Consider the following 21,223-nt stretch of genomic DNA (forward strand, 5'->3'; position numbering starts at 1 on the left):
GAAAGAATGAAAGAAGGAAAGAAAGTAAGAAAGTGAGAGAGAGAAAAGAAGGGAGGAAGGAAAGAAGGAAGGAAGAAAGGAAGGAAGGAGGGAAGGAAGGCATATAATAGATTTCCTTTTTTATATATTCAGCTCTATCTTGCCTCCCCCATTGCCATTCTGACCTCCAAGTAGCATTCTTGTTGCTGTTGAGTCATTTCAGACCCATTTAACTCTTTGTGAGCCCACTTGGGGTTTTCTTGGCAAAGATACTGGAGTGGTTTGCTATTTCCTTCTCTGGCTCATTTTATAGATGAGGAAACTGAGGTCAATAGGGTTAAGTGACTTACCTAGGAGCACATAACTAGTAAGTGTCTGAGGCCAGATTTGAACTCACAAAAATGAATCTTCCTGATGCTAGGTGAACTCTTTATCCACTGTACCACCTAGCATAGTGTTGGGCAAATAGAAACTCAACGAATGCTTTTGAAATGAATTGAATATGTAATAATTAATTAAAAACCCAGAAGTGAACCTGAAATTGGGAAATCAGGTTAGGAAACTATTACAAAATATTCATAACTTGGACCTTACTTATTAAGTTAAAATTGGATTATTTGGGCAGGGAAAGTTGTTTATATTTATACTATGAAAAGAGTATGCTAAAAATTGCTATATAAAAAGGAATACTAAAATCTCCAAAGATTAATTCTTTAAATATTTCAGAAGCATCCTTTTACATAGAAACATTTTTTGTTGCATTCATTATATTCTTATCTACTTATTAAAAACTAACACTGAAGCTTTTATTTGGTAAGCTTTGTGAGACCAAGAGGTATTATGCCCTGTAGTTGTATTACCAAGACCAAGCTGAGATTCAGAGCTTCTGATTCTTAAGGGAAAGAAAAACCATTTAGTAATAATTACTAGTTGCTTCTTATAATTTTAAGTTATATAAATATGCTTTAAATAAATCTAGTGTGTGATAAATCTAGATTTATAAAATATCTGAATTGATTACTTACATTTCAAAAGAATGGTTTTTATCATCTCTTTCAACATGAGAAGAATGAACAGGAAGGACTCACATTTTGGATACAGTGAAAATAGCTTGGTATAATGCCTGGGACACTCTTCCCCTCTCCATTTCAATTAATGACTTCCCTGGTTCCTTAAGTCCCAACTAAAATCAATTTGTATAGGAAGCCTTCCCCAACCCTTCTTAATTCCACTGCCTTCCCTCTTCTAACTACTCCCTATTTATCCTGTATATACCTTGCTTTGCATATATTTGCTTGCATGTTTTCTCCCCCATTAAATTGTAAGCTTCTTGAGGGCAGGGATTCTTTTTTTAGTTGCCTCTTTTTCTGTCCCCAGTGCTTAGCACTGTGCCTGACACATAATAGGCACTTAATAAATGTTTATTGATTGATGGCAACTGTAAAGACAATGATTTACCTCATCTATATATAGGCTGTGCCATGAAATTTCCTTCACTGGGGTAAAAATATCTATAGACTTGAATAATAATAATGGAACTTTAAGGTTTGTAAGGATTTTTATAATTATATCATTTTATCTTTACAACAGCCCTAGAAGAGAAGTGCTATTATTATCCCCTTTTTATTTATGAGGAACCTGAAACCAACCAGGGTAATATAGCTAGTTTGAGCTCAGATTTGAACTTAGGTCTTCCTCATACCCTGATTGGTGCTCTATTTGATGTACTATCTGGACCACGTGGTTTGTGCTAGAGTTGATGTGGAAGAGGAGACTGCTGGGGAAGAATAAGAATGAAAAGGTATAAATCCTAGAGCATGTGCTTTGTGAACTCTCCTTCCTCACCCCTAAATCCCCTGAGTGGTGGCAGCAAAATGTTATCCAAGAAAATAGCTTCAGGAACCATTTGTTTCTGGCTTTCTCTACATGTCACAATTTAAACTCCATCTTGAAAGGAATGGTGACCCAGTGGATAGAATGCTGGCGTCCCAAGACCTCGGTTTAAATACCACCTTAGGTTTAATTACCACTACTAGCTGTGTGATCAGTGGCAAATCACAAACCTTTCAGAGTCTTGAAAATGAGGTGGTACTAATAATGATTTGCATTATTTACTTCATAGAGCTCTTACGATAAAAGCCCTTTGTAAATCTTAAAATGCTCAATGAATGTGAATTATTATTATTATTGTTTTTCCCCCATATCTGTGGTTTGAGCCCTTTAAATAAATGTGTGTATGCCTACAGAATTATAGAAAATCTTGACTTGCCAGCCTTGACCAAATCAGATTTAGTCATATATCTATCTATATATACATCTCTCTCTTTCTCTCAAAACCTTGATTTGTCAGCCTTAACCAAATTAGGTTTAGTCATAAATCTCTTATCTCTACCTATCTACCTATCTATCTGTCTATCTGCCTGTCTATCTATCTATCTATCTATCTATCTATCTATCTATCTATCTATCTATCTATCTATCATCTATCTATCTATATCTCAAATACTTACATCAGTCTAGCATGGATTTTTCCTAATTCTGGATTACTAATGCATTGGTTAGGCAAAAAAAGACCCAAGTTCAAATGTTGACAGATACTTACTAGCTGTGTGACCTTGGGCAAATCATTTCACCACTATGTGTCTCAGTTTTCTCATCTGTAAAAATGAGGATAATAGCAGCACCTACTTCCTAGGATTGTTGTGAGGATAAAATGGCATACTGTTTCTAAAGTGCTTTGCAAACCTTACAAAGCTGTATAAATGCTCAATATTGGCATTTCCTCATTTCCCACTTGGCTACACTAATTTTGGACTTTTATTTTTTACTTCAACAAGCCTTAGGAAATTCATTATTGGAAAATACCATCATCCTGCAAGATTCAGTCAAACTTGATATTTATAGCTTATTCCCTTCTCTATCACACCCTCTCCCCCTCTGATTGTAGAATGGAGTCATGCCTCAACCTCCATTTAAGGAGACATTTCCCCATTTTCCATGTGGCTGCACTGACTTTTACACTTCTTTGACTTTTCTACCATGCCCTCCTACCAAATCCCTCCCCCACCTTTCCCTCTCCTTAATATTTTTTTTTCTCTTTTATGTTTTCTCCTATTTGATTGTAAGCTCTTTGAGGGCAGAGGTTAGCTTTCCTTTTAAAAATTGTATCCCTAGTGATTAGAACAGTGCCTGGCAAATATTAGGAGCTTATTAAATGTTTATTGACTGTTATCATAAATCAATGAGTATTTATTAAATGCCTACTATATATTACTGTAAATAAAAAAGTCACAGAATATTCTTAGGTAAATGACATATTTAAAAGATTTGTGGCTAGATAGGTCACATGAAGTCAAGAAAAAAATTCTTGAATGTTAGGACTATCCAAGAATGGAATGGCTTGCTGTCCCAAGAAATAGGCATTGTCCCTTCTCAGAGGTTTTAGAGCAGAAGCCAGAAGGCCACTTTGGAGGTATGCTATAGTGGAGATTCCTTTTATTTCTTGTTTGTACTAGCTGGCCACGGAGTCCCTTTTTAGTTCTAAAACTCTCATTCTGTTAAGCAAAGGACCATATCTTTTCTTAGTTACTTTTGCATCTATATGTTTATATAGCTCAAAGCAATGCACAGTGTGGTATTAAATACTTTTTACAAATAACTTCTAAGAATTGAGCATTTTACTCATCCTTGTCTCCACCAGATTTATTTCTGTACCTGTAGGGCACAATCTGTTTTGTCCTACCTCACCAAGAAAATCCTTGTCAGTATGAAACTAATAACATACTCTAAAACTTTTTCATACCTATTAACATATTGTTATCACAACTGTCCCCCTTCTTCAGGATCACAACAAAGCAAATTAAATTGATGTTCTTTTTTTATCAACTCACTGCCTAGATATCTGTCTGCTTGGTCAAATTTTTAGGATGCCTAAAGCAATTGGTAATGTTCATATTTGTTAGCATATGGCTCAGAATACATACCTAAATGCAGACATTTTATTTCACTTACTAGATGGTTGCTTTTACTTTACAGTTATAGAATAAATAGTGATTTTAATATTTATGAGAGAGCTAACTTGAAGAGATTGACAATAGATTGATTGACATAAAAGAAACTACAGTTACCAGTGTTAGGTAGGGTCAGTAAAACATTGGAGTGGACTAGTCTCCAAGAAGGAAAATTGTGAAGGAAAGATGAAGAGTTCTACATACAGGAATTTATGCAGATTAGTGAGCCATCTGGGAAGAAAGATAGGTGAGACTTCTGGGAACAGTATAAAAATAAAGGTGAAGAAGTCAATTGGGTGTTAGCTACTATAAAGGTTATTGAAGCATTAAAGTGGATGAATCACCTGGAATTAAATTTAGAGGAAAGAGTAAGGGAAAAAAAACAATTCTACAGGAAAATGAGAAAGGGAATTAAATGAGCAATAAAGGCAAACTGAAGCAGTTGCTGTTGAGGTGAAGGGGTAATCAGTAGAGGAGGTTTTAAAAAAATCCTTCTAGCCAAAGAGAGAGGTTATTGATTGTGCCAGAAACAGCCAGGGAATGAAAAATTTAGGTGTGGTAGCAATATGAGGCTGTAGCTTGAGCAGATATTTTTCCTTTGTGAAGGTCATAAGAGTAACAATATAGTGTCCAAATCATCATGACCTATTCTCAAAGAAATAGAGTTCTTAGCGTCCAACTCAAGGAGTTTTACTTATTAAATTAAAACTGGAATTAAATAAATTTATTAATATGTTCATTCAAGAAACATTTTTGAGTGCCTTTTGTGTGGAAAGTATGAGCATTTTACTCATCCTTATCTCTACCAGATTTATTTATATATACATAATATCTAAATTATATAAATATAATATATATTTATTATATTAGCTAAATGAGTTATCACTTTTCTTTGAAGAACTCACAAACTCATGATGTTTCAGGCATTATCTCAAAAGGAATCCCTATTTCCACATTCCTGGGGCAGTTAAGTGTTGCAGGGGATAGAGTGCTGGGTTTGAAGTCAGGAAGATTCATCTTCCTGAGTTCAGATATGGCTTCAAACACTTACTAGCTTTGTGGCCCTGGGCAAGTCTGCTTTACCCTGTTTGCTGCAGTTTCCTCATCTGTAAAATGAGCTGGAGAAGAAAATGCTAAACTACTCCAGTATCTTTGCCAAGAAAAGCACAAATGGGGGAACAGAGTCAGACATGATTCCTAAGGGATGATTAAGGAGATCACTTTCTGTTCTGTCTTTTGCTGGCAAAGAAATTGTGATTTAGAGAGATTCTGTGAATTTGTAGCATTTTTGGAGCTAAATTCCAGTCTCTTTGTCACTTGAAGCCTGGTGTTTTTTTTTTAATTCAATTTTTAATTTATTAATTTGTTTGTTTCCTTTTAGTTTACAGGATTCAATTCCACAATTCCTTGAATTTCACATTTTGTCCCCCTCCTTTCCCTCTCCCCCATGGCGTCTTATAATCAAGTATAGGATCTGTAAATACTTTCACATTATACAATGGTCAGGTTATAAGGATGGATTATACCAGCTGGAATGAAAAATGGTAAAGAGGACATAAAATCAAATAAGAGAACGAAAAAGATCAGGTATTTTGCTTCCACCTGGATATAAATTTAGTTCTTTCTAGTTCTTTCTCTGGATGCACGTTTTTCTCTCCATCATGCGTCTTTTGGGATTGACTTATATCCCTGCATTGTTGAGAAGAGTCCAGTCTATCAAAGTTGGTCATCACACATACGTTGTGTCTGTAATTGTGTACAAATTCCTCCTGGTTCTACTCTTCTCACTCAGCATCAGTTCTTTTAAGCCTCTCCAGGTAAATATGAAGACCGCCTGCTTCCCGTTTCTTATAGCGCAATAATATTCCATAACATGCATATACCACAACTTGTTCAGCCATCCCCAATTGATGGACACCCCCTTAATTTCCAATTCTTTGCCACTACAAAAAGAGCTGCTATAAACATTTTTGTACATATGGGTCTTTCTCCCATTTCTATGATCTCTTTGGGATATAACCCTAGGAGTGGTATTACTGGATCAAAGGGTATGAAAGTATTTATAGCCCTTTGGGCATAGTTCCAGATTGCTTTCCAGAAAGGCTGTATCAGTTCACAACTCCACCAACAATGCATTAGTGTTCCAGTTTGCCCACATCCTCTCCAGCATTTATCATTTTCCTGTTTGGTCATCTTAGCCAATCTAACTGGTGAGATGTGGTACCTCAGAGTTGTTTTGATTTGCATTTCTCTAATCAATAGTGAATTAGAGCATTTCTTCATGTGCTTATAGATAGCTTTAATTTCTTTCTCTGAAAACTGCCTGTTCATATCCTTTGACCATTTATCAATTGGGGAATGACTTGTATTCTTATAAATTTAACTCAGTTCTCTGTATATTTTAGAGATGAGTCCTTTGTCAGAGACATAGGTTGTAAAGATTCTTTCCCAATTTCCCACCTCCCTCCTAATCTTGGTTACATTGGCTTTATTTGTACAGAAACTTTTCAATTTCATGTAGTCAAAATTATCCATTTTACATTTTATAATGTTCTCTAATTCCTGTTTCGTCATAAAGTCATTCCCTCTCCACAAGTCTGATAGGTAAACTATTCCTTGTTTTAGCAGACTGCTTACAGTATCAAGCCTGGTGTTTTAACTGCTTACAAAATGAATGGGTATGAAAGAAAGTGTACTAAGATGGAGTTAGATACAGCTAGCATCCATATTCAGTTCTGTCCCTTACTAGCTGTGTGTTCTTGGGCAAGTCACTTAATCTCTTTGTGTCTCTTTCCATCTCTGTAAAAGAAGCATCATATTTGAACTTCCTACCTCCCCCTAGGGATATGTTAAAGAGCCAATAAAATGAGACATGTGAAGGCACTTTGAAGGCTCTAAAGTCTTACACCTATATAAAGCACTGTTACCATTATTCTATAATATAATGTTATGTAACTAAAGCAATATTAAGTTAGTCTTAATCAATTTAATTTTTCTTTTGCATGTACTTTCTTGTGATAAATGTTATTTTGCATAGAATACTAAGTTTTAATTAACATTTTTCTCCTTCCCAAGTGATAAAGAATTATACATGGCAATTTTATTTTCCTCCATGTCCTCCTCCTCTCTTTTTTCCCCCAAAGATGGGTCCCAGGTGTCTTGAGAAGTAGACAGGGGTACCTCCAGATCGTTGCTAATCTCCACACTTGAATCCAAACACCAACTCTAGGGCATGAGAGGAAATAACTAAGGGAAAGCTATAATGGAAGAGAAAAGGCTAGCCAAATTTATTTGGATACCTGAGGTACTTAACTTAAAAACAAACAAACAAAAATCAATTGACAACAGAAATTAGTAAAGCACCATTTAGTAACTTCCCATTGCTAGCTATCAAATTCTACCTGTAACTTTGTTGTTGAGGAATGGTAGAGCAAAGCATTGGCCATCAATTGTCATTTTAGTTTGAAAACATATTTGTGTCTCTTAATGCAGAGTTCCGTGACATTGTTTAAAAAAAAAAAAAACACCCGGAAAAAACCCCCAAACCAAAAAGCTAGCTCAATTCAAACTTTAAATAAATGAATTAATGGAATCATTGTTAGCTTTCTCAGTAATTACTCAAAAGTCCAATTACCCAAGATATAGCTTGAACTTACCGATACATTGTCCCCTGAGGATATCTTTTAGGTCTGCACACTGATTAAGAATTTCCAATCAAATGTGTGACATCTTGGGATCTATTAGAGATCTGTGTACTGGAAGAAATGAAGAAACATATTACAAGTAAGTTGAGATAAAACTAGTCAAACGAGTCTGGACAGAGCAGCCTTAACCAGTATAGCTTAAAGAAAAGTCAAAAGACCTATTAGAGTTTCAGTAAGAATTTCTTTGTTTTGGCCAATTAAATAAAGAAGAAGAAACTGGTTGTAAGGCTTTTCATGAGAAATGTCATTGGAATGCACGAGGATTAAGAATCAGAAAATGACTATAGGTGTAATACACATATATGTATACTGAGAAGACCTCTTAGAGTAAAAGTAGCTAGTAGAATAATACATTTCCCCCCAGTATGGATAGCTAATTAGAATTTCTCAAAAAATGTTTGAGTTGAATTGTTATTAAAGACTTGTCTGTGAAAGTTTCTTGCTTGGCTCTCAGCAATGGAAAAAGAATGGTGGGAAATTCACATTAAATGAACGTCTTCGATAGTATTGAGTACCGGGCTTCGAATCAAAAAGACCTGGGTTTTGACCTAATTCTGTCTTTCTTTCTGAGTCTAAGTTTTCTCAACTGTAAAATGGGAATAATATTGTTTACTATCCACTTTACAGTATTGCAGTAAGGAATAAATGAGATTATATATATATATATATATATATATATATATGAGAGAGAGAGAGAGAGAGAGAGAGAGAGAGAGAGAGAGAGAGAGAGAGAGAGAGAGAGAGAGAGAGAGAGAGAGAGAGCAACTAAGTGGTATTGTAGATAGAGCACTGGGCTTGGAATCCATAAAGACTTGGTTCTTTAGTTCAAATCTTGTCCGATGCTTACAAGTTGTATAACCCTGGGCAGGTCACTTAACTCTGTTTACCTCAGGTCCTCATCTGAAAAATGAGATGGAGAAGGAAATGGCAAACCTCTTCAGTATCTTTGCCAAGAGAACCCCAAATGGGGTCACAAAGAGTTGGACATGACTGAACAGCAATAACAATCTAAAGTACTTTGAAACTATATATCACAATATCGACCTAAATGGTGTCCATTTTAAAATATTTTCTTGATACATATATTCTTAAATCACATTAGCTTCTGAATATAGCCTTCTGCACAGTCCTGCCTAGTGAACCTTCCATTATAATAAAGACTTTAAAAAGAAGTTTAGAAAAACCAACTAATACATCAACTGAGTCTGACTGAATATGCATGATTCAACATTCATGGTCCCTCATTTCTGCAGAGAAAGAGAGAGGTATTTTTTCTCATTCCTTCATGACATGTCTTTATAATTACTCATTGTTCAGTTTTGTTTTAGTTTTTTTTATTTCCACTTATATTATTATAGTCATGTATATTCCTTTCCTGGTCCTCTAACTTCACTTTGCCTCAGTTTTCCCATGCTTCTCTGGATAGTGTTCATAATTTCATTTCAATCAATCAATAAATAAATCAGCATTTATTATGTATCTTAGAGTGCAAGTAGACACAGTGCTAGCCTTATGATACAAAAGTAGACACTGCGCTAGCCTTATGATACAAAAATATTCTATTACACTCATATACCATCATCTACTTAACCATTCTCCAGTCATTGGGCACTCACCTTATTTCTGAGCTTTTTACTGTCACAAAATATGTTGCATATTTTGATAAATATCTGTCTTTGACTCCTTTGAGGTATATGCCTACCACTGGATGATTGTTAGTGTAATAAGTAATATAACTAGTTAAAGGAATAACTTTAAAAGAATCTGCTTCCTTTATTCAGACAATTTGCAAGTTGTATTACAACCTGATTAGCAGAATTTAAAGAGGATATATATATATTTTTTTACTACATATGCAATATATGTAGTTGTGTTTTATTCTGTCTTGGTTTGACTTTCCTTTTCAGATTGACTTAATTTCAAAGAAGATTGAGTCCTGCCAAGAAGGTCAGCCAAATAGTATTTTGAAGAACCCTTTCCATCTACCTTTAAGTTTTGGTGTGTTCTTGCTGCAAATGTCTTCTGACTTCTGTTAGCCCTGTTTTTAGAAATGGCAGTAGAGAAAGAGGACTGTCTAGAAGCAGAGAAATTGTGAATCTATGTCAAGATAGGATGTTAGGGGCCACTTTCATTAAGAGATGCAACTAAGACTGCAGTGTTTAGGAAGCAAATCTTATATATACAGATCCCAAGTAGTCCCAACTTAACTATCCTTGTTGTAAAGCAAAACTTTTTGGCCTTGGAACCCATTTGCACTTTAAAAAATTGAGGACCCCCTTTGTTTCTATGGGTTATATAAATATTTTAGTGTTATTGTGAAAATAGTTTTTAGCGTCATGGACCCCCTGAGTCTTGGGGTTGCCCAGGGATCCATGGAACACATTTTGAGATCCACTGGTCCTAGAGTATTAAAGAGAAGCAGTTTAGCGCAGTAAAAAAGAGATGACTTCAGAGTCAGGAAGAATTTAGTTAAAATCTCATATCTGACATGTACTGGTTGAGGGATACTAGAGGAAATCACTTTAACTTCCCATGTCCCAGATAAGTTTTTAAGGCTCTAAGTTACAGAACAGATGCTGCTCAACATTGGTAGAAGTAGTCCTTCACCCACAATGTTGTATTCTGGTAAAACAACAATCCATTAAAAAAAGAATGAAAATCATTTGAATTTCCAATAGTTACACTTTGGATGTACCTCAGATAATTTTTGTTATAGTATAACTTATGATGGGATAGCAAGGTGGATAGAATGCCAGGGCTTAAAGTCAGGGAGATCTTAGTTCAAACTGGCCTTAAGTATTTACTAGCTGTATGATCCTGAGCAAGTCACTTAATCCTGTTTACCTCATATCCTCATCTGAAAAATAAATTGAAGGAGTAAATGGCAAACCACTTCAGTATCTTTGCTAAGAGAACCCCACGTGTGATCACAAAGAGTCAGACACGACTGAAACAACCGAAAAACAAATCATTTATCCCTCTCTAGTAAGTGCTTTAAGGTTTATAAAACACTGCAAAACTGTGAAGTTGATAATATAAGCACTACTGTCCTCATTTTACAGGTGAGGAAACTGGGGCTCAGAGAAGTTAAGTATATGGAGTCAAGATATCAATTTTGATGTCCTGAATACAAGTTTAGTATTCTCTCTACTACACCTCATTGTCCCCTGAGTACCTGATGTATCTATTTGGGTATAGCCCAAGAATGCATATTTTCCAGCATTAATGTTTTGAATTTTGCTCATGCCTAAACTTGTGTCCTTGACTTAAAAACCTGTTATAGATAATACACCTTAAACATGATAAACGATTTGTCAGCTTAATTTAAATTTGTGTGTTATTGTTTTAACACTGCTTCATTTTAAAGCATTGCTTTCATAAAAAAAGGGGGGGAAATGATAGCTGGGTGGCACAGTTGGATAGAGTGCCTGACCTGTAATCAAGGAGACATGAATTCAAATCTGGCCTCAGACACTGTGTGACCCTGGGTAAGTCACTCAACCCTATTGGCCTCAATTTCTCATCTGTAAAATGAGCTGGAGAAGGAAATGGCAAACCACTCCAGTATCTTTGGCAAGATAACCCCAAAAGGTGTCACAAAGAGTTGGACATGACTGAAACAACTCAGAAACAACAGCTCATCAAAAAAGTATTATATTGCCTAAGAATATTCCAGAAGGCAATAGTAATAAATTTCTCTGAGGGAGGTAGAAGCTATCTGTACTATGTATGAGATGTGTGTGTATGTGGGTTTCCTAATGCTATATTACACCCCATCTGTTAAAGAGAGATTAAAAATAAATAGTAAGTGATAAGCAAATATTATCAGTGCTTACAATTAAGTGAAGAACACCAAATATGTCTGTGAGTAATATTTCTATGCTGTTAGGATTTTTTAACTAAGAAATCTATTTTTTTTTAATTCTGTTTTGTTCTGCACTTGTGAATAATTAGTGTAAGGGACTACTTGTCTTTTTTCTTGTGTATTCATTTGTGTACCCCTATACTGTGGATATCTCTAAAGAGAATCTCACATGGTGGGCTATAACTCTTAGAGTTAGTCCCAGCTGTTTTTAGCACACCCCCAACTTTAAGTTACAGGAGGCCTTAATGCATTTTTTTTTCAGTTACAGGGATCCTCTGCAATAGCCATGACCTTGAAAAGATCTGCCAAGGTCTTTCCTACTCTCTCCAGTGTGCCTGTACAGGGAGGATATAGGACATTTGTAGTCAGAGATTGTGAGACCCCCCAATACCAACACTGCAACAGAAAAACTATCTCCTTTTCCCTTATAATTTTAGGAGTGTATGTGTGTTTAAACAAAACTAGTACCTCTTGTGTGAGGGCTGCCAAGCCCTTTTCAGGGCTGTTCATCCACCTTCATTGTCCACCTGTCACCCAACTCTCACCTGTGGCTCCAAGAAGCTGTAGCAGGCACAGCAGCCACACCCCAGTAAACCATTTTGGCAGACGGGCTAAACCAGGTTGAGGGTAACTGATGAGCCACAAACCCATCAGTGAGGTAGGGGGGTGTCTACCTCAGGCATGTGAAGACTTCCCTCAGCAGAATGGGCAAATGAGAACAATTTGTTCCAATGGCCATGAAGGAGGCTGAGACAGGCTCTGTGGAGTGCCTAAGGTTTGGTCAGACATGGAAGATGCCAAGGTCATCCACTGCATCCTGGGCTATTGCCAATATGCCTGACTCTTGTCTTGCCACTGAACTTCAGTAACTCTGGAAGAGAGAGTGAGATTGATGGCTTTGTGCAATTCTGCTTCACTTAAATCCAATTCACACACGAGTCAAGATATCAATCATCCTGTAATATTATTAATCCTCATTGAACAAAAAAGGACAAAAAACAAAGACGACAAGAGGGCCAATGAGCAACTATAGGAACTCCTTTTTCACTGGCTTCTGGCATAATAGCAAGATTACCACATAAAAATGACTGTGAAGTTCCACCCGAGTCCCCAGTCACAGTGATAACGCTGCTGCTTGAACTTGTTTTTCTTTCCCCAGCTGTGATACAGAGGCAATTGGAACCATCCCTGGCATTCATGGGCCAGTGTAAATTGGGCTTTAAAGTCCAGCCACAGACCTGAGAATGAAATGTGGTTCTATAGATGTGCTCATTTGGGGAAGATAATTCCTATTTGTTTTAGAAATGTTATTTTAAAAAATTAATGCATTTTCCCCCACATAACATTCATTTCTATTTCCTCCCTCACCTACCTAGTAAGTATTCCCATGTAATAAGGATTTTTAAAAAGTACAGTCAAATCAACAAGCATTAAGTATCTAATATGTGTCAGGCGTTGTGCTAAGCACTGAGACACAAAAGAAACAAAAAATGCTGGCCCTATTCTCAAGGAGCTTGTGTCTTTATGGGAGAGATATGCAAGTAATTACATCAACGTATCTCTGAAAGAAGGAGGAGAAGGGAGGGGAAAGATTGGGAAAAGCCTCTTATAGAGGAAGCCAAGGAAGGCAGGAGGTGGAGGTGACTAAACTAACCCACAGATTGACCACATCTGACAGTATATGCAATGTGTCACTTGCATAGTCCCTACCTCTTCAATGAAGGGAGGGTGGTTCATATTTTCAACTTCTCCCTAAGAAGAGCTTGGTCATTGTAATAACACAAAGCTCAGTTTCATTCTATTGTTCTTTGTGTTTAGATTTTTGTAGTCACTGTATATATTTTTTTTCCTGGTTCCGCTTACCGCACTCTATATCAGTTCCCATTCTCCCATACATCCCTGATTATTCATATCCATCATTTCTTATGGGTTAATAATATTCTATTACCTTAATGTATCTATCTTGGACTTCTTTGGTGTCAAAGCCAAACGGGGGATCTCGACTCAAGGGTGTGTATACTTTAGTTGCTTTTTTAAAAATCATAACTCCAAATTGCTCTTTCTTTTTCTTTTTTTTATAAATTATGAACTAAACAAACACCAAATAAAACAAAGTCTTCCATACTAGTGATAAAAATGGAAAAGGGGCTTGTACATGAAACTGTATCTCTATCATATACAGTTTGCTTTTCTCTCTATATATGCAACTTTGAAAGATGTCCTACCTGTCTGTGATTTTTTATTCTAGCCTTCTTTCTATTCTCTTCTATTCATTAAAAAATACTTTGATTACTCTCTTTTTTTTTGGGGGGGGGAACAATTTTATACCTACACTCACCTCCAATTATAATCATAACAATGATGGTGCTGATAATAAATAGCATTTACATACCACTTTAAGTCTTACAAAGCATTTAACAAATGTTATATCTTTTGATTCTCATATCAACCCTGAGATGTAGGTAGTGTTATTATCACCATTTTATGGAGGTCAAGAAATTGTATTTGTTAGATATTTATATAGCTGCTTAAGTTTATATAGCTAGTAAGTGTCTGAAGCAGAATTCAAAGTCAGGACTTAATTACTCCAAATTCAGCATCTAATTCAAAAAGAAAAAAAAAAGAAAGCTCTGTCAAAAGATATACCTAGTAAAAATTAAAAAAAATTCCCCCATTAGTTGGGTCTAAAAATGAATGTTTACATAGGGAGTTTATCACCTTTTTTGTCAGGAGGTAATAGTATTGCTTTTATTTTCTTTTTAAAAAATTAAAAATTAATTTACTTTATTTTTTAAATTTATGGAAGAAAACAAACAGTATACTAAAAAAAATGATTTCACATGAAACTGCAAATCTACTACATACAACTTGCTATTTCTTTTAAATATACAACAAAATTATCATATACATTTCTTTTTTTTCTCACCTCCCACTCTGCCTGAGGCTACCATTACACACACACAACGTGTAAATTTATTCTTTACATATTTCTATTTATCAGTTCTTTCTCTGGATGCAGATAGCGTCTTTCTTCATATGTCCTTTATAGTTAATTTGGGTATTTATAATAGCCAACATAAGTTATTCATTCAAAGTATTTTTAAAAATCATAAAAAAGGGAAAAGAACCCATATGTACAAACATATTTATGATATCTCTTTTTGTGGTGGCAAAGAATTGGAAATTGAGGGGATGCCCATCAATTAGGGAATGACTGAACAAGTTGTGGTATATGAATGTAATGGAATACTATTGTGTTAAAAGAAATGAAGAGCAGGTGAATTTCAGGAAAACCTGGAAAGACTTACATGAACTGATGCATTGTGAAGTGAGCCAAACCAAGAAAATATTGAACATGGTAACAGCAACATTGTATGATGATAAACTATGATAAACTTAGCTCTTCTTAGCAATGATCTAAGACAATTTCAAAAGACTCTTGATGGAAAATGCTATCCACATCCAGAGAAAGAACTATGGAGTCTGAATGTAGATCAATGCATACTATTTTCACTTTTTTGTGTGTTTTCTTTCTCATGGTTTTTCCCTTTTGTTCTGATTTTTTTCACAACATGACTAATGTGGAAATATCTTTAATATGATTATGCATGTATAACTTATATAAAATTACTTACCCACTTGGAGAGGGGGAGGGTGAAGGGGAGGGAAGGAGGAAAAATTTGGAACTCAAAACATGATAAAAGTGAATATTGAAAACTCTCTTTACATGTAATTGAAAAAAAAATATTTTTAAATGAGGGTAAAACAAAGTCATTCTTAAAACTATATTACTGGGGTGGCTAGGTGGCACAGTTATAGAAGCACTGGCCCTGGAGTCAGAAGGACCTGAGTTCAAATCTGACCTGAGACACTCAACACTTACTAGGCGTGTGACCTTGGGCAAGTCACTTAATCCCAATTGCCCTGTCTTCCTCAAAAAAAGCAACACTATATTGCTATTACTGTATACAGTGTTCTTCTTGGTTCTGCTTATTTCACTCTTCATTATTTCATGCAAGTCTTTCCATGTTTTTCTGAGATCACTGAATTCATTATTTCTTAGAACACAGTAGTCCACTGCAGAGAGAGCTTCAACAAACATTTTAGAGCATATAGGTTCTTTTCCTTTATACCTAATCATCTTTGGAAATAGACCTTTATGTCAGGAGGTAGTAACATTGGTTTTCTGGAATTATTGTTAGTCACCACACTGATACAAATTCTTAATTCTTTTGAAGTTGTTTATCTTTAAATTGTTGCAGTTATTGTATAAATTTTGTCCTGGTTCTCCTGACTTCAGTCATTATAATTCATAGATTACAAGCTTTCATAGATTTCCCTTAAATCTTCCTTTCCATCATTTCTTATAGCATGATAATATTACATTATATCCTTATGCCATAATTTGCTCAGATACTAACTAAATTGATGGGTATGCCTTAATTTCTGTTTTTACTACAAGAAAAAGAACTAGTGGGGTGGCCAGGAAGCACAGAGAGTAAGAGCACTGGCCCCAGTGTTGGGATGACCTGGGGATCGAATCCGGGCTCAGACACTTAGCATCCACCCAGAAACACGTGGCCATGTAACCTTGAGCAAGTTACCCCCAATTGCTTTTAAAAAAAGAAAAAGAACTAGTATAAATATTTTTTTAAATATAAGCCCTTTTTCTCTATCTTTGTATTCTCTGAGGTGTGACTATTGGCATTGTTGAAGCAAAGAGAATGCACAGTGCAGTGACTTTTGGAGCATAATTATGCATTTTTCCAAAATGCCTGGACTAATTTCAGTTGAACTAATAGTACACTATTGTGCCTGTCCTCTCACAACCCCTCAAACAATTGGCATTTGCCTTTTTTAACTTCTCAATTTGATTGTAGAAGTATGATTATTTTAATTTGTATCTCTTAAATTATTAGTGATTTGGAGCATTTTTTCTGAACAATCACTGATGTCTTCCTTTGAAAGATGTGTATTTATGTCTTTTGACCATTTATCTAAAGAGGAATGGCTCTCCTTGTTATAAATTTGACTCAGTTCCTTACATGTCTTGGAAATAAGACATTTACCAGAAAAAAAAGAAAACCTTGCTGCAAAGATTTTCTCTCCTCCCCCCCACCCCGCCAACTAACTACTTCTCTTCTAAATTTAAGTGCTTTGCTTTTATTTGTGCAAAACCTCATCAATATTATATAACCAAATTGTTAATTTTTATCTTCCTGACCCTCTCTATCCTTTGTTTGGCCATAAGTTCTTCTCCTATTTATATATCCAAATGATATTTTCTTCCTTGATCTTTGATTTTTTTAAATGATGTAATTTTTTCTATCTGTCATGTCTCTATTTGGAGGTTATCTTGGTATTACAAATTGCACTTTGAAATTGCACAGCTCTAATTGTTGATTACACCAAACCCTAGAATAGTATAGGATTTTTTTTTCTTTTTGGAGGGCAATTGGGGTTAAGCGACTTGCCCAAGGTCACATGGATAGTTTTTTGTGCTAAGGGTCTGAGGCCGGATTTGAACTCAGGTCCTCCTGACTCCAGGACCAGTGCTCTATTCACTGCACCACCTAGCCACCCCTGGATTTTCTTAACAAGAAAAAAAACAATCAAAAGAGATTGACCTAATAATCCACATAGGAAAAAAATCCAAAAGAAATAAATGTAGAATGACTGTTGTCAAGAGTATGAGTTAACTGTCATATTGTTGAGTTCTTCTATCATTATGTCTATCTTCATCAGTTACTATAGTTGAATAGTTACCAGAGCCTAGAATTTAAAGGGAGGAGGACTGTGAGTAAGAAATTGCATGGTATTTCCAATGATCTCCTTGACATATCAGAAGATCAGGTTATTTAAACACTGGTGTTCTTTTTGTGATACCATATGACTACAAATTATGGATCACAATGATCTCAGAATAATTAAAGTTATGGGTGACTAAAAGTTCAATGGAAAGGTGTAATGATAGGTGTAAGCAGGCCATGACATCTCACTAATTATGATAAATTAAAAGTATAAGAACATCAATATCTTGAAAAAGGGAGGGTTTGTTTTTGAAATCTAAGAGATAGAATTCAGGGGCGGCTAGGTGGCACAGTAAATAGAGCACCGGCCCTGGAGTCAGGAAGACCTGAGTTAAAATCCAGCCTCAGACACTTAACACTTACTAGCCGTGTGACCCGGGGCAAGTCACTTAACCTCAATTGCCCCTCCAAAAAGCAGAAGCAAAAAATAAGCTGAGATAGAATTCAAACCCAAGTCCTCTGATTCTAATTCTAGTATTTTTTTTTCCTACCACATAGTCCTGAATATCCTATGGCACATCAAAACAAATTATTCCTTACAGATCTCAATAGCTTCTTTTCCAAATCTAGCTCATCCCTGACTTCCTCATTTCTGTTAATCATAGCACTATTCTCCTTATCTCTCAGATTCACAAGCTTAATATCACTCCTTGCTGTAGAAACTTCACAAGGATCAATTGAAGGAACTGGGGATATGTAAGCTAGAGAAGAGAACACTGCCCAGGGAGGGTAGCTGTTATCAAGAATTTTGTTTGTTTGTTTGTTCTATGAGGCAATTGGGGATAAATAAGCTGCCCAGGATCACACAGCTAGTAAGTGTCAAGTGTCTGAGGTCAGATTTGAACACAGATCCTCTTGACTCTAGGGCCAGTGCTCTATCCACTGTGCCACCTAGCTGCCCTAGTGTTGTTAAATTTTTAGTTATTGTTTCCACTTAATTACAGCCAGTTATCCCGACACCTCACAATCTTGCTCTTGCTCCTACTATTCTAATAAAACTTCTTTTTACTTTTTTTAAAATTTTTGCTTTTTTGGAGGGAGGAAGGTAGGGCAATTAGGGTTAAGTGACTTGTCCAAGGTCACACAGCTAGTTTTGTGTTGTGTCTGAGGTCGGATTTGAACTCAGGTTCTCCTGACTCCAGGGCTGGTACTCTATTCACTGTACCACCTAGCTGCCCCATAAAAATTCTTTTTCAGAGGTCCAAAATTACTTTCTGATCACTAAATCCAGTGGCTTTTTAATTTTCAAACCTCAGCTGCTTTGAGCTCTCTATATATTCTGGCACTATTGGCCACCAAGTCCTTCTTAGTACTATCTTCTTGGATTCCTTAACAATCTTAGTTCTCCTCCTGTATCTCTGACTTTTACTTCTTGCTCTGTATCCTTTGCTGACTCCTTTATCTCTGTCTATCATCTAAATATAGGTCATCCTAAGGTTCCATTCTTTCTCTCTTTACATTACACTCTGTCTTGGAGACCTCAATTATTTCTTGGCTTCAGCTCTTACCTATGAAGATATAGACAGAACCTGGATCTATTTCACTGGTTTGGGAAAATTCCAGATGGATAGGGAAAATCCTTCAGGACAGCACCTTCTCCATAGCATGCAGTCTTAGAGACTTGACTGGTACATTGAGAGGTTGAGACTTAACTAGAGTGACACAGCATTTTATGCAGTCTTCTTGGTCTTCCAGGCTCAGAAAAGTGTTCCTGGTTCCAAAGCCAACCCTCTATCAATCACATTATACTGTCTCTCTTACATCTATGATGTTGTTGTTCAGTCATTTCAATTATGTCTGAGTTTTTTTTTTGTCTCTTTGTATTTTGGCGAGGCAATCCTAATTGTCTAAGGTCACACAGGTAGTAAATGTCAAGTGTCTGTGGCTATATTTGAACTCAGGACCTCCTGACTCCAGGGCCAGTGCCCTACCCATGGCCATTGCTCTATTCCCTCTGCCACTTATCTGCCCCACTGTCTGATTCTGTTATCCCATCTGGGCAAAGATAATGAAGTGAGTTTTTCTCCAAATCATTTTATAAGTGAGGAGCTGAGGTAAATAGGGTTGACTGAGTTACTTAGGGTCACACAGCCAGTCAGTATCTGAGGACATATTTGAATTCAGGTCTTCCTGATTTCAGAGCTGATTCTCTATCCACTGGGTCACCTAGCTGTTTGCATCTATTCCAAAATGTAATTTTTTATTTCTGACCTCTCACCAGTTCTGCATTTCCAGTAGCTTGTTAGACATCTCTATGTGCCATGGGAAAAATAGTGTAAAAAAACAAATCTCAAAGGGACCCTAGAAATTATCTAGTGCTTTCTTCTCTTTTTACATATCAAGAAAGAGACTTAGAGAATGAAGGGTTTACTCAAGGTCATACTGTACAGGAAGTGAGCATACAGTCCAGTAGCATGTAATCTCCTTAAAATCAAGGACTGTTTAATTTTTGTTTTTGTATTACCAGTTCTTAGAATAGCACCTTGCACAATGGGACTTTTTAATAAATGCTTGTTATTGAAATGTAGCAGGACTCAAACCTAAGTTCTCTGAGGTTCCAAATGTAGGACTCTTTCACAACATGAATCTGAATATTCCACTGCCACCTCAGAGTCAGCATGTACTAGCATGTAATCTGATTATTTGTATCCTGTCCTTAAACCAGTTTATTTCCTGACTATGTTTTTTGAAATATTTAGTTTTTTTTTATTTTTTACACTTTTGTAATTTCTTAGTACCTGCACTCTCCCCTGCATTATTAGAAAAACACTTCAGCAAACTCAACTATTTTGACACTGTAGCCTATATTCTTCACCTATAATCTACTACATCTCTATGGATGAGAAGGATGGCTCCTCTATTTCTGATTATAATACCATCATTATATCTTCAGAGTAGGAACTCTCCAAGGTTCCAAACTATTGTTGCTCTACTCTCTGTGTACTTTTTGCCTTGTGGATCACATATATCCTCATAGCTTCAACTCTCATCTCTATGTATGACTTCAAAGTATATTTATTTAGTCCTACCCTCTCTCAATATCTTCATTGCTCTTGTATCCTCCTTCTTCTTCAACATCCACACATTCAGTCAGTCCCTAAGGCTTGTTAATATATATATATTTTAAAGCAATTGGGTTAAGTAACTTGCTCAAGGTTACACAACCAGTTATTTTGTGTGGATGCCAAGTATCTGAGGCCGGAGCCTATCCTGGGTCTCTGGACGTCAGAGCCGGTGCTCTTACTCACTGCGCCACCTGGCTGCCCCAAGGTTTGTTAATATTACCTCTGTAATAGTTAATGCACGTATCCTCTCTTTTTCATTCCTGTTGATATCACCCTGGGTGAGAATTTCATTGCTTTTCACATAAAAATTGTAATAGTCCACTAACTGCTCTTCTTCACCCTAGGTCCTCCCTTCTCCAATACATCTCAGACTAATCCTTCAAAAGCACAGCTATTAGACATTCCTAGCCTTGCTGAAAGTCTTTCAATTATTCAACTTGTTCACTGAATGAAGGCCAAGCTCTTTAGCCTGTCACTTGAAGTCCTCTACCCTTTGACCCTGGCCTTTCTTTACAATTTTATTATATTATTTCCAAATATATTTTTTGTTGCTCTAGCCAAAGTAGATTGTTCACTGTATCCTCATCATACTTTTGAAATATTACCTCCTCAACTTGGCTTATTCTATTCCTTCTACCTGAAATCTCCCTCCAATTATTTCTTGCTTTAGAATTCTTTTTTTGTTGTTGTTTTTGGAGGGCAATTCGGGTTAAGTGACTTTCCCAAAGTCACATGGCTAGTTTTTGTGTTAAGTGTCTGAGGCCAGATTTGAACGCAGGTCCTCCTGACT

The 21,223-nt window shown here is 36.1% G+C and overlaps 1 protein-coding gene across 2 annotated transcripts in view; it reads right to left on the reverse strand.

Annotated features, from left to right (window-relative positions):
* TMPRSS11A (transmembrane serine protease 11A) overlaps positions 1-7,784 on the reverse strand; it is an 81,024-nt gene extending 73,240 nt beyond the window's left edge. For both annotated transcript variants that reach the window (XM_069105333.1, XM_069105334.1), the window contains exon 1: positions 7,646-7,784. In XM_069105333.1, the coding sequence (XP_068961434.1) occupies positions 7,646-7,653 (8 nt within the window). In that variant the 5' untranslated portion in view covers positions 7,654-7,784. The remainder of the gene's footprint in view (positions 1-7,645) is intronic.
* Positions 7,785-21,223: the final 13,439 nt, after the last annotated feature.

This window comes from Petaurus breviceps, unplaced genomic scaffold, assembly GCF_028583685.1.
Source record: "Petaurus breviceps papuanus isolate PSGF00001 unplaced genomic scaffold, PetGlider_PUasm1.0 76, whole genome shotgun sequence".
NCBI classification, from domain to species: Eukaryota; Metazoa; Chordata; class Mammalia; order Diprotodontia; family Petauridae; genus Petaurus; species Petaurus breviceps.